General features: G+C 44.8%; 1 protein-coding gene across 1 annotated transcript in view; it reads left to right on the forward strand.

Moving 5' to 3' along the window:
- The window catches only part of ULK2 (unc-51 like autophagy activating kinase 2), a 43,220-nt gene extending 29,100 nt beyond the window's left edge, over positions 1-14,120 (forward strand). Inside the window, exons 17-28 of the mRNA XM_068154746.1 lie at positions 560-705; positions 928-1,008; positions 4,221-4,507; positions 4,631-4,824; positions 5,385-5,494; positions 6,061-6,213; positions 6,893-7,101; positions 8,378-8,556; positions 9,471-9,589; positions 9,961-10,118; positions 11,570-11,705; positions 11,816-14,120. Coding sequence (XP_068010847.1) covers positions 560-705; positions 928-1,008; positions 4,221-4,507; positions 4,631-4,824; positions 5,385-5,494; positions 6,061-6,213; positions 6,893-7,101; positions 8,378-8,556; positions 9,471-9,589; positions 9,961-10,118; positions 11,570-11,705; positions 11,816-11,883 — 1,840 coding nt within the window. The 3' untranslated portion in view covers positions 11,884-14,120. The remainder of the gene's footprint in view (positions 1-559; positions 706-927; positions 1,009-4,220; positions 4,508-4,630; positions 4,825-5,384; positions 5,495-6,060; positions 6,214-6,892; positions 7,102-8,377; positions 8,557-9,470; positions 9,590-9,960; positions 10,119-11,569; positions 11,706-11,815) is intronic.
- Positions 14,121-17,718: the final 3,598 nt, after the last annotated feature.

Genomic DNA, 17,718 nt, shown 5'->3' on the forward strand with positions numbered 1-17,718 from the left:
TGCCTTGTGGTCAACAGGATCAGCATGGTGAAGGTCAAAGACTCAGAAAGAGACTGCTCAGAAAGTCTGGAGATCTTTACTAAAACAAAACCCATGGTTCTCGCATTATTTTGATTTGGTCAGGATGTCTGAGTCTATAATAGTTGCTACACTTTGGGCAGGGTCTTTCCCAACAAGTCTCTTTTTTGACCTGTGTACCAGACCCAGAATGGAAACTTTGTCATAATCTTTGACCTGAAAATGGACATTGTCAGCAATACATTTCTCTTGATTGTTAAATTCAGACTTGGATGCTCATGCTGTTTGAAGATTAGGAACCTGTGTGTTCTGGGATATCTGTTCTAATTTCCTCAAGTCAATGTGAAGAGAAGGAGTTAAGCCTTGCTTGTTTTCAATATGAGAAGCTTAGCTTATTAGCTTAATAAGCTTCCACATCATACCTTTCTGTATAAACATCAGTATTTCTTTAACTGATGGCTATACTCCTTAGAGGGGTTTGAAGATTCAAGGCATCCCAGGTGCCACAGTGAGTGTGTAACCACTCTTTTCACCCTGCTAGAGCCGGAGTTGTGAGGCGCTCCAACACCAGCCCAATGGGCTTCATGAAGATGGGCTCCTGTTCCCCAGTGCCAGCTGACACTGCACAGGCTGTTGGGCGCAGGCTATCCACAGGATCTTCTAGACCCTATTCTCCTTCACCACTAGGTAAGTCCATACAGTCTTGGCAATTATTGAAGCTTTATCTGGAACAGTAGTTCAGAACTTGAAATCATTTTAAACCAAACTCTGCCTTGCTAGGTGACATTTGCAGTATTCATTTCTGCTAAGTGACTCACAGAAGTAAACTAACTGGATTTTGTTCTGCTTTACTCTCATTTGTAGGTGAAGTATAAAGTGTAAATTCACCTTTTGATTTTGTTTGCATAGTTGGAACCATACCTGAGCAGCTTGGGCACTGTTGTTGTGGACAACTTCAAGGACATGAATCAAGGAGTAGAAACTTCTCAGGTGAGTGACTGTGGACAATGCAACCAGCAGTGTTTTGACAGAGCTTCTATAATGTTTTGTGACAGAGGAGAGCCAGCACTACATCAGTTTGGCTTAATAGGAGGCTGTGGGTAGGTGATGTAGAAACTTAGCCCAGTTGTGGCTGTATCGAGACACCTTTCCCCATAGCTAATTCCCTGCACAGTAAGAGAGCAACTGGAGTTTATTTTCCTCAAGATGAAAAAGCAGCTCTGATGATACTTGTCTTTAAACAGGCATGGAATGAATGGTAGTAACATGCTTCTCAGAATCTGGTTTTTGATAGACCAGCTCTGTCATGCCAGTTCTCAGAAGAGGGAGGAGGAACTGCTGATGTACAGCGTGCAGCACGTTTTCGTCATTCCCTTGGGAAACTGACTGGGAGCTGATGCTGGTGTTGCTAAGCAGTCGGCAAGCTTTGCAAGTCATAAATTGTTACAACATGCCAGCAGGGGAGGGGGGGGGGGGAAGATCAGGGAGAAAGAAGATTGAAGATGTTCTGAGACTGTTAAAGATAGAATCACTCTGTAATGCTAGAAGCACTGGGCATAAGAATCTGCATTTCAGCAAGATGTGCCTTTGCTCTGTGCACATTTTCTTCTTGAAAGAAAAGCTAAAGGGTGTATTTTCTTCTTTATCTAAAATGCCAGTTACACTCTTTGCTGTCTAAGAGGTGGTGTTGAAATGGCATTGTGGGTTTTTTTCCCCTTATTTGAACACTTTCCAAAATCATCTGGAGATGACAGCCTTCATTTCTTGGGGTAGCCATATTTCAAATATCTGGGAATTCTTTCATGACCAGGAGGGCCAATGGCATCCTGGCCTGCATCAAGAACAGTGTGGCCAGCAGGAGCAGGGAGGTCATACTGCCCCTGTACACTACACTGGTTAGGCCACACCTTGAGTACTGTGTCCAGTTCTGGGCCCCTCAGTTTAGGCAGGAGGTTGACTTGCTGGAGCGTGTCCAGAGAAGGGCAACAAAGTTGGTGAGGGATTTGGAACACAGCCCTGTGAGGAGAGGCTGAGGGAGCTGGGGCTGCTTAGCCTGGAGAAGAGGAGACTCAGGGGTGACCTTATTGCTCTCTACAACTACCTGAAGGGAGGTTGTAGACAGGCAGAGGTTGGTCTCTTCTCCCAGGCAGCCAGCACCAGAACATGAGGACACAGTCTCAGGCTGCGCCAGGGGAGGTTCAGGCTGGAGGTCAGGAGGAAGTTTTACACAGAGAGAGTGATTGCCCATTGGAATGGGCTGCCTGGGGAGGTGGTGGAGTCACCATCACTGGAGGTGTTCAGGAGGAGACTTGACAGGGTGCTTGGTGCCACGGTTTAGTTGATTTAGGTGGTGTTGGATGATAGGTTGGACACGATCTTGAAGGTCTCTTCCAACCTGGTCTATTCTATTCTATGAAATGAGTTCATCAAATTGCCTTCATAATTGCTCTGCCATTGGCAGTCTCAACTGAAGACAAGGAATGAGTAGCTCCAATTTGAAATCATCTCTCCTCTGGAGAAAAGGAAAAATAGAGGAGGTGTTTGAAGAGGATACAAAGCAGTGTCTATACTTTTCTTGTTGCATCTTTTCTTTGGATAGAATTTTATAGGGCTGTTGGTTTATTGGCTTTTCCCAGTGTCAGACTGACTTGTACTTGTAGCATACCACAGTGCTGCTTTTATGGCTGGGAGAGTTTTTAACGTTTCATTTCTCCATCTGCTTCCTGCATTCTTTTTCCTCCTTGACTTGCATTTCTTAATTTCAAATTACTGCAGTGCTATTTCTATTTGTAAAATACCACAAATTGCAGCAAGTCTGTTTCCCAGTCTTTAAATGGGTGTGGGAAGCTGTCTTTTGCTGCTGGGTGAAGTGAGGTCATCTGCACTGAGGTGGTCTAAGGACTGAAGTTGTCTGTCATAATGTGGCTTTGAACTTAATTGAGCTGTTCTTGCTGCCAGTGACAGCAGAGGACAAACTTCTAATTCAGAAGCTTTCCCTCTGGTGGCAGTGACACTAGAGCAGTAACCAGTGAGACTTAAGAGTGGTTTCTGAAACAGCAGGTGAGGATTTTCAGTGCTTATGAGACAGACAAGCAGAGGGGGATTTCAGACAAGCAGATTCTTGGCTGGGAATTTAGTGAGAAATCGACCTGATCTCTGCTGGAGCTGCAGGCAGCAAGGCCATTCTAAAGCCTGTTGGTGAATGGAATGCAATCAAGATGAGGTAGCCCATATTCAACATCTAACTAGCAAAAGCATAGGCTTAAGAAGGTTGAAAGATTTGTCTCAACAGCTGGGCACTTTTTTTGGAGCAAACACGAAGTGGAGCCTTTTTGGGAAGCTGTAGCCATAAAGCTGAAGCCTTATGGACTGTTTGTAACTTTGCACAGTTCCTCATCACAAGACATAAAAATACCACAAAGAGGAGACCATTTCATTAAATTTCAGGTTTCTTATTTTAAAGGAGCAAGAGCACCTTTTTAGTAGGTGAGATGTTCATAAGGGCTATTTTCTCACAGCCCTCTGTTTAAATGACTGCTTATAGCTCTTCATTTGCTTCAGGAGAAGCTTTGCACTCACACTGAAGTGTGGACAGACTTAAGTGTCTGACCAAAAAGGGACTGCCTGCACAAAGTAAGGATCCCAAACTGTTCCATCTGAATAATCTGGTTCTGTTTAGCACCTAGTTTTCTTGCAGGAACCATGAGATGAGCTGCCTTTTGTGTCTGCAAATTAAGTCATTATGTACAAAACAAGTCATTACCCTGCCATGTCTCATGCATGCACTTGTTTACAGGAGTGTCACTCCAGCTCTTGAGAACCTCTATGCAGTCTGGAGCCTTGGTGGCTGCACTTGAAATTTCAGTGTTGGTTATGCCATTCCTGCTGAATCCAACCACTTTATTTGTCTTGGTCCTGGCTGCCAAAGTTACTGCAGCTGCCAGTACAGCTGTCACCCTGAAATCTTGGCCTATTTGGCAGCTTGAACATCTCATCAGTGTAACACAGCCTTAGTCCATATAGCCCACAGGCTAAGTCCATTCTCTTTGCATCTAGTGAGCTGGTGATCAAACATATCTCACAGTATTTGCAGTCCAGTCTCCTTTCAGTTGAATCTTGATCCTCTGGCCTCCTAGGCTTCATTGATACGTGTTCCAAGCACTGCAAGCAGAATTTTACCTCCTTGTTTTTCATCCCCACAGGTTCTCCGATACCACCATCTCAATCTCCACAGTCCCTTTTGATGGGAGCAAGGTTGCAGAGTGCTCCTACTCTGACAGATATTTATCAAAACAAACAGAAGCTCAGAAAGCAGCATTCAGACCCAGTATGCCCATCCTATGCTGGGTATGGATACAGTCATTCTCCACAGCCAAGTAGGCCAGGCAGCCTGGGAACATCACCTACCAAACATATGGGATCGTCACCTAGGAGCTCAGACTGGCTGTTCAAAACTCCATTGCCAACCATCATTGGCTCTCCTACTAAGGTTTGTTAAGTTTGCCACTGTCAGTGAAATGTGAGGTAGTGACACACTGCCTGAAACCATTCCCAAGCCTGTTTTGGGGTTCTGACTTTGCTTTTTGTGTGTTCTTGGTCTTGATTCTTAAAGGCAACAGCTCCTTTCAAAATACCCAAAACTCAAGCGTCCTCCAACTTGCTGGCTCTGGCTAATCGCCAGGGCTCAGCAGATGCCTCGCTGCAGCCTAAAGACATCACTGACCCAAGGGATTTCACACACTTCCACTCCCCCCAGGGAGGTGAAAAGCAGGCAGGAGAACAGCACAGTAAAACCACATTTGGCAGGTAGGCATCACAGTACTCCTAACCTGTAAAGCTGGGTGGGTAACGTGGCAGCAGAATGTGCTCTGCACACAGCAGCTTGGAGGGGAAGGGCATGCAGGGAGAGCGAGCTGTGAGGAGCTGCTGAGGTTTGGGGTGTACAAACAGAAACATTTTGTACTGGATATAAATATAGCATGGACTTCCTGCAGTGCTTTGTGTTGCTGTTTAGTTCCCTTTTGTTTTGATTATCTCAATATGGAATTTCATTGCTTCTGTGAAGCCTCTTCAGTGTTTGCTTGAAAATCTTAATGACAACATTTGCAATATAAATGTTTTGAGATAAATAGGAGACTTTATTTTTATAGTTAGCTCCATTTCAGTAGGTCCATGGTGAACAGTGAGATTTCAAGGCTTTCTGTACTTTGGTTGAAGAATTCTAAATAGCAAGGATCTGGAATTCATCCACTCTAACCCCTCTCCATGGGCAGGAACACTTCTCAACTAGTCATGCTTAGTTGGAAGTTACATAGAAAGATTCCACTGAAGAATCTGGTTGTGAATTCATACATTTCTCTGTCCAGGTCTGTTAGTACTGGGAAGCTCTCAGATCAACAGGTTAAAACTACTCTTGGAGGCCAGATGTACCAAGGCAGTACAGACAGCCTCAATACAGAGCGACCAATGGATACAGGTAAGGAACAAACTGAGACATCCAGGCTGGCTTTATGGAGTGCCAACTAGAAACACTTCTGCTTCCAATTTCCATAATTGGTCCTGACAATTTTTAGCCTCAGTACAGAAGGCTTTTTTTTTTGATCTTTAAGAGGATATGTTCCATTTCTTTGCTATAGCTTTAAAAATAACTGAGACAGGAAAATACCTATTGCTGTGCCAAGTACAGAAATATCTCAGCTGCCTCTGCTGGCTTAGAGGGGTTTGGGTTTGGACTGCCTTTAGAATTTTTCTGTTGTATCTTCTGCTGCAGGACTGATGGTGTCCTCTGGCTTTCAGGAAAAACTGTTGTTCTTTTCTAGGGAAGACTAGAGCAGGGAGAGATTGAAAATAAAGGGGTATGTGCAGACTGCACCTTGACTCTTGTGTATCTCCAAGGCTGTCCAATCGGCTTGTTTTATTTGCTGTCAGAACTTCTAACTGGTCCAAGGCTCAGATCTACATCAAAGCATACTGTGCTCCAATTTGCTATATATAATTACTGATTGGTAATGGGAACCAACTTGCTGACCTACTCTCTTCCAGCTCCAGCAGGGGCCTATGGCATTGCAATGGCACCTCCTTCCATGGGAAGTGGAGCAGGTTCTCGGGCTGTCATGTTTACTGTTGGATCTCCTCCAAGCAGTGCCACCCCTCCTACCTGCACCCATATGGTCCTCAGAACAAGAACCACCTCAGGTAAGACTTTGCTGACCTCAGAGTGTTGGACCTGCCCTCTTCTGGGGCAGTAACTTGATTACTGCCTTGCACAATAGGTCCTCTAGGTCATACAGTAAAAGTGCTCCGTAAAATAGAGACAACTTCTGCCTTTTGTCTTCTAAAGAGAGGGCCAGAGGCACAGATTTACAACACAGCAGTGTGTCGCCTCCTGTGTACACAGCTTTATCCCACCACAGGGAGTGTAATAATCTCTGTGACAAAGCTGCAGAGAAGTAGTTACATTTCTGAATTGGCTTTTTTGCCTGCTGCTGTGCACTGCACCAGAAACAACCCACAAGGGGTGGGAGCTGACTGCATTTGGGTCTGTCTCAACTGTGTTGCCACATATCAAAGATGTCAAGGTGAATACCTTCATCTGCTGAGGACAAGCAGGAATCCACAGCAACGTGCTTTTGTGCCCTGTAGCACAATCTTTAAGCTATACTCTTGGACTCTCTGCCTTGCAACCCATGTCAGCCATTTCCAAGAATCTGTGTCACAAATTGTCATTGATTGATATTACAGAGCAAAGGAATGATGAGGAGAGCCTCCCAAGGCTGGATCTGTGATGACTACTTTGTCATTGGCAGCCCCAGTGCTGCCAGGTGGGACAACCTGTTAGACTGAATGTGTGTGTGTGTGTTTGTTTTTTTTGTAGTTGGATCAAACAGTTCTGGAGGGTCTCTCTGCTCCACCAGTGGCCGTGTGTACATGGGCTCTCCTCCTGGTATTTACATGGGCTCTTCTCCTCCGGGAGCCGAGGCAGCTCCAAGTCTGAAGTACATGCCTTATGGTACTTCACCTCCCAGCTTAGAGGGCTTTATCACTTTTGAAGCTCCTGAATTGCCTGAGGAAACCTTAATGGAGGTATAGAAAACATCATTTAATGTTTTATAATGTACAATGCTGCTAAAATAGAGCCGTGCTTAAAAGCAGGACTGCTTGGTGCACTTTGCAGTTTCCTCTTCAATATCTCACATTCTTTTTTAACATCTTGAAAATATTCCTGTATCAGTGGTGGCCAGGTTCTCTTTGGTGGTTATTAGTGGCATTTCATGTATTTGAATAGGTAACCAAAGGAACATGACTGCTTTTGTTCACCAGAGCCTTCCAAAGAGGTCTCTGTTTTAATGCCAAGTCTCTGGACATGGGTGCTGACAGTAGCAGTATCTCTGGGCATTGTTTTTAACTGCTTCTTCTTCACAGTCAGTGGATGACATTAAACCCTACTTGTGGGAAGAATGTCCTATATTTTTTTTGAAGTGTGGAGGAGTGACACTTTGAAACACAAATTGGGGTGGTCTTTCACCAGAATGCTATCCTTGGACTGTAAATTTCTCAGGACAGATTGCTGTTCTGCTTTCTCATTCACATGTTGCTGGAAGGTGTTTGGCTCCTGTGTTGCGACATGAATGTTTGACAGTACACTGCATTCTTAGCACAGAGAGAGTATTTAGCTCAGCATTACTAAAGAAAAGTGATAAATATTGCTCAGATGTGTTTGAGTAGTTTTGAAGGCTAACTTTTTTTACTGGAGTAGAGATGATATTACCTGTTGTGATCACCAAGAAGCAGTGAGCTGCTAGCTCCAACTGAAGTTGTTTAGTTTTCAGTTGTGAACTTTGGCAACAGCCACCTTTTAACACAAAATATTTCTAGATTTGAGTGTAAATTAGAGTGAAGCAGATAAGCATGAAGCTTTAGATCAGTTCTCTTGCAGGTCTCAAGTCTGTTATATAATAAAAGCCAAATGTTCCTTCTGGCTTCTCATACAAGTGCCGTGCATACTTTTGGGTTGCTGATAATATAATAACAAGTAATGTGTCCCACTTGTGATTCCTTTAGTTGCTCAGGTTTCAACAAACATAGAACTCCATGTCCCAGTGCCTTTGGCTTTGTTCAAAGACTCTTAACTATAAGCTACAGTATCTTAAAATCATTAACAAAGAGAACAGATTAATATCTATTGATCTGTTTGAACCCATGTGGTTCTGTGGTCCCTATTGCTGGCTCTCCAACAGTGTGATTTCTGCATAGATGTAACATACTAAGAAATAATCAAATGATTAGCCAGAGTTTTAAGTTTGCCTGTCTGCCTTATGGCTTCTACTGGTTAAAATGCTGTCATCTTTCCCTCTGACAGAGAGAACATACAGATACACTGCGTCACCTAAACATGATGCTGACATTTACAGAGTGCGTCCTGGATCTGACAGCAGTGCGAGGAGGAAACCCAGACCTGTGTACTTCTGCAGTCTCACTGTACCAAATCCAGGAGAGCATAGTTGTGGATCAGATCAGCCAGCTAAGCAAAGAATGGGGGTGAGTGTGTGGTCAGATAGCATCAGGAGAATTACTGAGCATTGAATTCACCACAAATGTATTCAAACTGGGCCATTTTTGCTGGGAGTGCTCGTTCTGCTGTGTAGAATCTTTTGTAGGACTTTGCTCTTTCTGATCTGTCTTCAGTTGTTAAAAGCTAAGGACAGAGGCACATTTCCTAGCAGGCAAATAAAAGGACACTGTTCTCTGTCCTGCCTCATAAGCTGGGGGAAGTGGTGAGGAGTTCAGGCTTGAGGTGTAGTGGTGCGTGTCTAACCTTGGAAATTTGGGCACCAGCTTTTATCAGATCTGAGCCCTTCTGTGTTTCCATTGGCCAGACTGAAGCAGTAGCACTGAGGGTGGAGGTTGGGAACAAGGAGGGAGTGTCCAAATTTCCCCATTTTTCAATGGAACCCATCAGCCTTAATACAAAATCAAAAGCAAGGAGAAATAGGAGATGTTTGTGGAAATGGTGGGAAAGGGCAGATCCACTTCCTGCTTTCTTCCTGAACCAAACCCCAACGTTGTAAAAACAACCCTGCAAAGGGTTTGCTTTTCACAACTGAGGATTCCAGGGGCATAGGAAATGACACTGCATGAAAAGAACACCCAGTCGCTTGTGGTGAGACGTTGACCCCAGGCAGTCAGTCCCCACAAATAAGTGTTCCTTTCTCAAATGCCTGCATTAGAGCAGTTTGTTGCTGCAGCTCCTAGATGAGCAGATGTCCTCTCAACCCGTGACAGAGTGTTTGTGAAGGGAAGGGAGGGGTGGAGTTGCATTTTAAACATCTGTCTTCCTTTACTGCTGCTGCTGGGCCCTGTGTTGGGCTGTGATTAAAAACTGATCTCTGTCCATGGCTTTAATGGTTCTGGAAAGGTGCTTTGATAATTTTTTTTGTTCCCTTTTTTCCTAGACAAGTAGAGCAGCTGGTGCTGTACATGAAAGCTGCCCAGTTACTAGCATCTTCCCTGCATCTTGCCAAAGCACAGGTCAAATCAGGGAAGCTGAACCCATCCACTGCTGTTAAGCAAGGTAAATGCTTCTCCTCCTTCGCTTTGTTTGTGCTTTTTCTTTGCTGAGACATCACTCAAAGAGCTCAAGTTGCAACATCTGTTTCTTTTCTTCTGGACAAGAGAATTCTGGATATGTACAGTTGCACAATGCTGATAGGAAACAAAGCTAACAGCCTGAAATTGCTGAGAAGTGGGCAAGTTATTAACTTGAAATGGAAATTATTAGATGGGGCCACAATTCATAGCAGTGGCAGAGTAAATAAACATCAAAAGCACAAGTTCTAACAGATTGACTTTGCTAGTGCTGGGAAAAGCTGAACTGAGGCTTTGTCACTGTTTGGTTGGGGGTTTTGTTTCTTTGTTTGAAGTTTCTTCTTACCTTTCTTCCAGTTGTGAAGAGCCTCAATGAAAGATACAAATTCTGTATCGGCATGTGCAAGAAATTGACAGAGAAGCTGAACCGCTTCTTCTCGGACAAGCAGAGGTTCATTGATGAAATCAACAGTGTAACTGCAGAGAAGCTCATCTACAGCTGTGCTGTAGAAATGGTAAGTCACTCCTCTTACTCCAATGGTAGCACATGGAGACAAATGTCTTCCTTCTCCTCTATGTAACCAGCAAAGGGAATGCATGCTTCCCAAATTCTGTTGATGGTAATTTTTATTTCTTTCACTCTGCTTCCTGCCCTGCCTTAACTGTGGCTAAAGTTCCTGGCAGATACTGTTCCTCAGGGACATTTCCCCTAGATCAGCACATTTGGTACATAAACAGTAGGAAATGACCTCCTGAGCCACTCAGCCCTGGGTGCTGAAGTCTCATCCAGTAAGGCTTTACTAAAGCACAGGAGCAACAGAAAGAGCTGTGTCATCCAGCAGGTCAGTTTGAGCAACGTCAGCCAGGCCACACAAATGGCAGTGCAAACATAGAAGCTTTCTCATGGAATAGATGAATTTTTGTCTGCCATGGAGGAGAGGCAATAACCATCCAGGAAGTGCAGCTGCTTTTTTGATCAGAAGGAAGTGTTTTGACATAGGTGTCACACAAGATACTGGCAAATATTGCACTTAACCCTGATGCCCAGGGAAGTTGTGGATGCCCCCTCCCTGGAGGTGTTTAAGGCAAGGTTGGATGAGTCCTTGAGCAATGTGATCTAGTGGATAGTGTCCCTGTGCACGTCAGGGGATTTGGGACTAGGATGACCTTTAAGGTCCTTTCCAACCTAAGCCATTCTGTGATCTTATGATAATGGTTTAGTCAGGCCATTAAGTTGTCATCTTTGCAAGAGAATCTAGGTCATAAGAACAAGCAGATTGAAGGGTCTAGGGTCTTCTGAGGAGCAGCTGAGGGAACTGGAGTTGTTCAACCCTGAGAAAAGGAAGCTGAGGGGAGACCACCTCACTTTCTACAGTTACTTGAAAGGAGGTTGGAGGGAGGTGAGGCTTGACCTCTTCTCATAGGTAACAAGTGACAGGATAAGAGGAAGCAGCCACAGGTTGTGCCAGTGGGGGTTCAGATTGCACTTTAGGATCAATTTCTTCCCTGGAAGAGTAGATGAGCCCTGGACCAGGCTGCCCAGGGAAGTGGTGGATTCCCCATCCTTGGAAGTGTTCACAAAACACATAGGTGTTTTTGACATGCTTAGGGATGTGGTTGAGTGGTGGACTTGACAGTGCTGGGTTAATGGTTGGATTTAAAGATCTTGGAGGTCTTTTCTAGCCTTGATGATTCTGTGTTTATTCATATGTTGTTGTACCCCAAGTAAACACAAAAGATCAACAAGTGCTTTTGGAGCTGAGAAGTGCAGCACATCTTACTGAACTCAGCACAGGCTCTACCTGCTCTTGGACTTCATTTTGTTGTCTTAGTTATAAAACAGATCAGCTAAATTAAGGCTCAGAATGAGTTTGTTAATGACACTTTGATTTCATTCACTCTGAATTTCTCATTTCATTACTTGCTTAATGCACTTTCTGTAAGTGAATCTCCTGACTGCTTGCAGGTTCAGTCAGCAGCCCTGGATGAGATGTTTCAGCAGACCGAAGATATCACATATCGATACCACAAAGCCGCCTTGCTGCTGGAGGGGCTGACTAAAATCCTGCAAGACCCTGCAGACATAGAGAACGTACACAAGTGTAAGTTTGTGCTGCACAGTGGAAAGAGTGCAAATTGCATGGAATTCAGTGCATTGTAAAATAACACCAAGGCCATCCTCTCTCTTTTTGTTTCACCTCTCTGCTTGCAGATAAATCCAGCATCGAGCGAAGGCTTTCTGCACTTTGCTATAGCACCGTGGCTGTTTATGAGCAGTAGGAATATCCTGAGGACCAGATGGTGTGAACATAAGGGACCACATCAGTGATACTGCACTTTTTTTCACTACAGCTTCATTGTTGTCCTTGTTCTGCCCCGCATGGAAGATGATTCTTACATTTCTGTGGTGACTACCAAAGAAACAGCAGCGTATTCAAAGAGGAGTAATTCCAAAAGTACACTTGCCTTAGCGAGCCAGCAGCTCCTTTTTCTTCCTAGCAACAGAACTTAAAAGAATCTCTCTTCACATTTCAAGCTGATCCTTTTATGTGTGCTTTGACCTTGAATCATCAGGGTTGGGTTTTTTCCCCCCTGGTGAGGAAGGATTACAGAGAGCGGATCTTTCTGCGTCAGGTACAAAAAGACATTTCCCTCAGAGGATTCCTTCAAAAGGTCGTGAAAAATATTTCAGAGTTTCAGTGAAAATGTGGCAGAGTGAATTTGGGAAACCCTAACCACGTGCAAGTGCTGTGGGAAGCTTTTGGGGCAAAGCTGGCTTGCATTGGAGCTCACATGTTGTGAAGATGGCTCCACTTGTCACACGAAGGGATGGCAAGAGAGTGCTCTTCACACGGGGAGGGGAGAGATGGTGATGGAAGAAACTGCTCTCCATCTGTGCAAAATCCCCAGTGGCTTTTCAGCTGATGTGGATACAATTTGATGACCTTCTTCCAAAATGTTTTGTTTTGCACTAATTTACTAAAGCAACTGTACATTCATTATTGAAGAACTCATCTATATATATATATATATATAAAAAAAGAAAGAAGGCACAGTGGACTTGGCTGAATTTTATTTCAGTGTACATAAAATTCTTTTCAGAATTTCAAATGTAGCTTCTAGAAGGACTTCCAAACAAACTGTAAAACACAAGGAGGAAAAAAAAACCCAACAGCAACAGAACAACTTGTATTCATGTGAACCTTTCCATTTTATACCTGTTTGTCTAATACTTGAGTACTGCTCTGGACTTTCTCAGTAATAGCAATGTTGAGTTGCTGGTTGTTTGCTTTTTGTTTTTATCTAGACTCAGTTGCATCTTCTGTTGTGCATGCAGTATGTGCATTAATGCCTGCAGTCTCTAGGGGTGTACTGACAGTTCTCTGTAGCTTTGTTTCTTGGGCAGTATTACCTGAAATACTGTAAACTGAAAGGTTCTGCAAGGAACCATGCACATCCAGAAAATACCCTTGGGATCTGAGATGCCAATAAGCTGGTGTAGAATATCTGCAGAAGAGTGTGTGGTGGGGAGGGGGCAAAATCAGTAAATCAGGATTCTTTTGCGTGCATTTTGGGGGAGAGGTGGGAAGCTTCCTTTAGCCTTATAGGCATTATCATTTCAAGCATGCCACGAGATCATCAGGACAGTGATTTGCAGAGTATTTAGGCAGATCAGGGGATCTAATAAATGTATATAAATATCTGAGGGCTGGATGTCAGGAACGAAGGGACAGCCTCTGCTCACTTGTGCCCTGTGATAGGACAAGGAGCAATGGATGTAAACTACAGCACAGGAGGTTCCACCTCAACACGAGGAAGAACTTTACTGTCAGGGTCACGGAGCACTGCAACAGGCTCCCCAGAGAGGTGGTGGAGTCTCTTTTACTGGAGACTTTCAAGCCCTGTCTGGATGTGTTCCTGTGTGACCTGTGCTGGATTCTATGGTCCTGCTCTGGCAGGGGTGTTGAACCTGAAGAGCTCCAGAGGTCCCTTCCAACCCCCTAACATCCTGTGATCAGCTTCTCTGGAAATGGTTCCTATATTTTCTTTTGGGGACTTGTTTGTTTGTTTGTTTTTATTACTCAACTGCTCGAATACTTGAACAAACCATTCTCCAGGACAGCACCAACAAAAAAAGAATCATGTTAATCCTCTTAAACAGAGTGGTCTGAACTCTCTGACAACATTGTACAGGGCTTACACATCACAAAAAGGATGATTTCAGTGTTGGGATAACCATGTGTTTCCTTTCCTTTGACAAGAGTAATGTACTTTTTACCTTATTTATCTGTATGAGATTCCAACAGTTAATTTGAAGGTGTTTGTTTCTATAATGTTTGTATTTTTAGGTCTTTAATACGGTGTTTCTACCTCTCCTTTGTAATTGCATGCAGCATTCTTGAAACTAGGTAACAACTCACTGAACTGTTGTGTAATAGCCTTTTTATTCTGGCCTGTATAAATGTATATTAAGGTAAAAAAATAAATACTGACACTAGAAGTGTTTCTATGGTAAAGCTGAGTTGCTGTCTCTCTCTCACCAAAGGCCAACAGCATTAACTTAAACCCCCCAAACAACTCTGCTTAAAGCAGCGACTGAAGGTGGCCCTCAGGCAGCTGGATGTGCCACCAGGGCAGCATGAGGCAGCTTGATTGAGTTCCTTATCTCTGTATCACTATCGCTAAGGTTGGAAGAGACCTCAAAGAGTCAAACCTGTCACCACAGACCTCATGACTAGAGTAGGGAGGACACTGGGCCCCTCAGTTTAGGAAGGAGGTTGACTTGCTGGAGCGCGTCCAGAGAAGGGCAACAAAGTTGGTGAGGGGCTTGGAACACAGCCCTGTAAGGAGAGGCTGAGGGAGCTGGGGCTGCTTAGCCTGGAGAAGAGGAGACTCAGGGGTGACCTTATTGCTCTCTACAACTACCTGAAGGGAGGTTGTAGACAGGCAGAGGTTGGTCTCTTCTCCCAGGCAGCCAGCACCAGAACAAGAGGACACAGTCTCAGGCTGCGCCAGGGGAGGTTCAGGCTGGAGGTCAGGAGGAAGTTTTACACAGAGAGAGTGATTGCCCATTGGGATGGGCTGCCTGGGGAGGTGGTGGAGTCACCATCACTGGAGGTGTTCAGGAGGAGACTTGACAGGCTGCTTGGTTGCATGGGTTAGTTGATTAGGTGGTGTTGGATGATAGGTTGGACATGATGATCTTGAAGGTCTCTTTCAGTCTGGTCTGGTCTGGTCTAGTCTATTCTATTCCTCACTGCAGGCTCGAACTCAAGACCTCCCCATGAAGGGTCTTATGTGCTCTGGGTAGCCCTGGCACAAAGTGTGTCCCCCTGTGTTTCTTTTCCCTTCTCTTAGGATTCCTAACAACTTACTCTGCCTTTTGGTTTTATTTTTGTTGGGTTTTTTTTTTTTTACTTTATACTTTTTGGTAACCCTTGGGGCCCCCCTCCTGGTTTTGGTAACCCTTGTCTTGTGTGTGTGTGTTCCCCCCCCGTTTTTAACCCCTTGGGTGCCGCCCCCCCCCTTTTTTTAACCCTTTTCTTAGCTCTTACCTTCTTTTCTTAGCCTTTTTTAAACGATTCCTAGCGTTTACATTTTGTTTTAAACTTGGATTTGAAAACCAGGAGGGGCAGCAGGCTCCTGGGTAACAGCTGTCTGCCCTTTCAATGAGGTGCTTATTTGTTGCCTCTAGCAAAGAGGAGCTGCCTGGGCTGCCAGAGCAGCGTGTACAGAGCTGATTGACAAAAGCTGGCACTGAAGTTACAATTTCTAGCCAAAGGTTACCAAAAATGAGCTCTGTCCACCTTGTAGCTACTTCCCAGCTGAGATGTGCTGTGCTTGCTGGGGTGTTTCTTAGCTGTACTAGCAAATGGTTGTCAGTTTCGTTATTTAAAAGCCCCTTGTGGTGGTGACTGGCACTTAAAGAGGAGGAGGAAGGAGTGAGCAGAGAATGTTAATGATTCATTATGTCTGAACATGACTGTAGGAGCAGAGCAAAAGCCTTAGTGCACAGGGCTAGGGGATAGGCTGCTTTTCCCAGGAACTCACTGGGGTTTGTTGGCTTCTTTTTTCCCCCCTCAGGGTTCAAGCTCATTCTCCTTCCACTCTTGCCAGCAAGACTACAGCTGCACAAACAGGAGGAGAAGAAAAGGGCTATTCTTGCTCACTGTTTTCAGGAGGAGGAGACCAATGTTCACAGCCTGTCTTTCTGCATAAACTCATTCCACAGAGCTCCTGAAGCTGTCCTCTGTCTTCAGCTCCCCGTGCTGAACAGCAGGTGCTTGTTTCTACTACATTCTATTTTTTTCCCCCTAGCCTTTTTAAAGATAGACTTTGAAAGGAGGTATTTGATGTGCTGCTTTTCTAGTTCAGCTCTAGCATCTATTCAAGAGCACCATGTTCCATACATGTCCCACCCTCTCCACAGTGACTGAGGAGTCTAAACCACCTTTTGATTCAGACATTTGTTGCTCTTTATAAGCAAGAAGTTGAACTCTCAGCCCTTCCTCTGATGCAAAGAACTAAATCTGAAGGGGGCCTATGGGAAGGCTGGGGAGGGACTTCTCAGGTAGTGATAGGACTAGGGGGAATGGAATGAAGCTGGAGGTGGGGAGATTCAGGCTGGAGGTGAGGAGGAAGTTCTTCCCCAGGAGAGTGGTGAAGCCCTGGAATGGGTTGTCCAGGGAGGTGGTTGGGGCCCCGTCCCTGGAGGTGTTTAAGGCCAGGCTGGATGAGGCTCTGGCCAGGCTGATCTAGTGTGGGGTGTCCCTGCCCATGGCAGGGGGGTTGGAACTAGATGATCCTTGTGGTCCCTTCCAACCCTGACTGATACTATGATACTAAGATTTAACTTACAACCAAGATGCTACAAACTATTCTGAGCAGCAGTTTTCAGTTGAGAGCTGTGAGTTGTTCTGGGGACTCGTTGGGTTGGGCACAGGTCTTGTTGCTTTCTGGCACTATTACCATCATCACCTCTGGGTCCAGAGGCAGTAACTTCTTGCGATCCACTGGTGTCACACCACAGGTGGTGCACAGCCCAGCTGCACCAAAAAGGAAAGCTTGCTTTTTCATCTAGAGCAAGGAGAGCTAGGTACTGCTGCTTTCAAAGCTTGCTGAGGCTTTGAAATTCAGATTGGCTGGCTTGTGACCTGACTCCTGACCTGCCTTTTTGATTCCTGTCTCCTCTGCTATTTTTTGGCATGTTTTTGTTTAATTTCAGCTTTTTTTGGCTTTTTTATCTGCTTTGAAGTCTGCTTGCCACTTTATTGGTTTTTTTTTTTCACTGTACAGGATCCCTTTAAGCAAATCTCCTTTCATCCTGAACTTCCCAGTCCAACCTCAGCCATCCCTGGCTTTTTAACAAGGTCCCACATAGCTCCTCCTGTCTGTAGATGAGTGAAATCCCTCTCAGTAACCCCTCTCTCGAGGTCTGTAAGTCAGCTGGAGCCCAGTCTCACTAAGTCTTGGCACTGCTTCTTCAGACAAACACCTTTTCAATAGGCTTTTGTATGTGGCAGGCTCCCCCCTCCTCTTTGGCTGCAAGCAAACCAAGTGCCAGCGGTGCTGTTGAGCCTTGTTGCACTCTTTGTGCCAATCATTTTCATTGTTTCTTTGTGTGGCTTTCACATTTTCCATGGCCCCAGCTATGTCTACAATGCAGCCCACAGGCCATGGCTCTGTAGGACACAGTATCTTGTTCTTGCAAATGTGAGATCAGCCACAGCTTTCAAAACAAGTGATGCCATAAATGAACTGAGCTGTTTATTTGTGCAGGTTCCTTTACAGAATCACAGAATCCTTTTGGTTGGAAAAGACCTTCAAGATGATAGAGTCCAACCATTCCCTAACTCGACCAAGTCTGGGGCTAAACCGTGTCCCTCAGCACCACAACTCTGCATCAATACCCTGAGGGACAGGGATTTGGCCACCTCCCTGGGGAGCCTCTTTTCCACTATTTGAACTCTTCCAGTGAAGAAGTTTCTTCTCAGACCTAACCCATACCTCCTCTGGCACAACATGAGGCCATTTCCCCTCATCCTATCACTTGTTACCAGGGAGAAGAAAAAAACCTCTCTGTGTTCTTAAGCTTCTGTAGCCACTTTTATGGTT

This window comes from Melanerpes formicivorus, unplaced genomic scaffold, assembly GCF_026170545.1.
Source record: "Melanerpes formicivorus ecotype bairdi unplaced genomic scaffold, bMelFor1.0.p_v2 SCAF_29, whole genome shotgun sequence".
In the NCBI taxonomy this organism is placed as follows: Eukaryota; Metazoa; Chordata; class Aves; order Piciformes; family Picidae; genus Melanerpes; species Melanerpes formicivorus.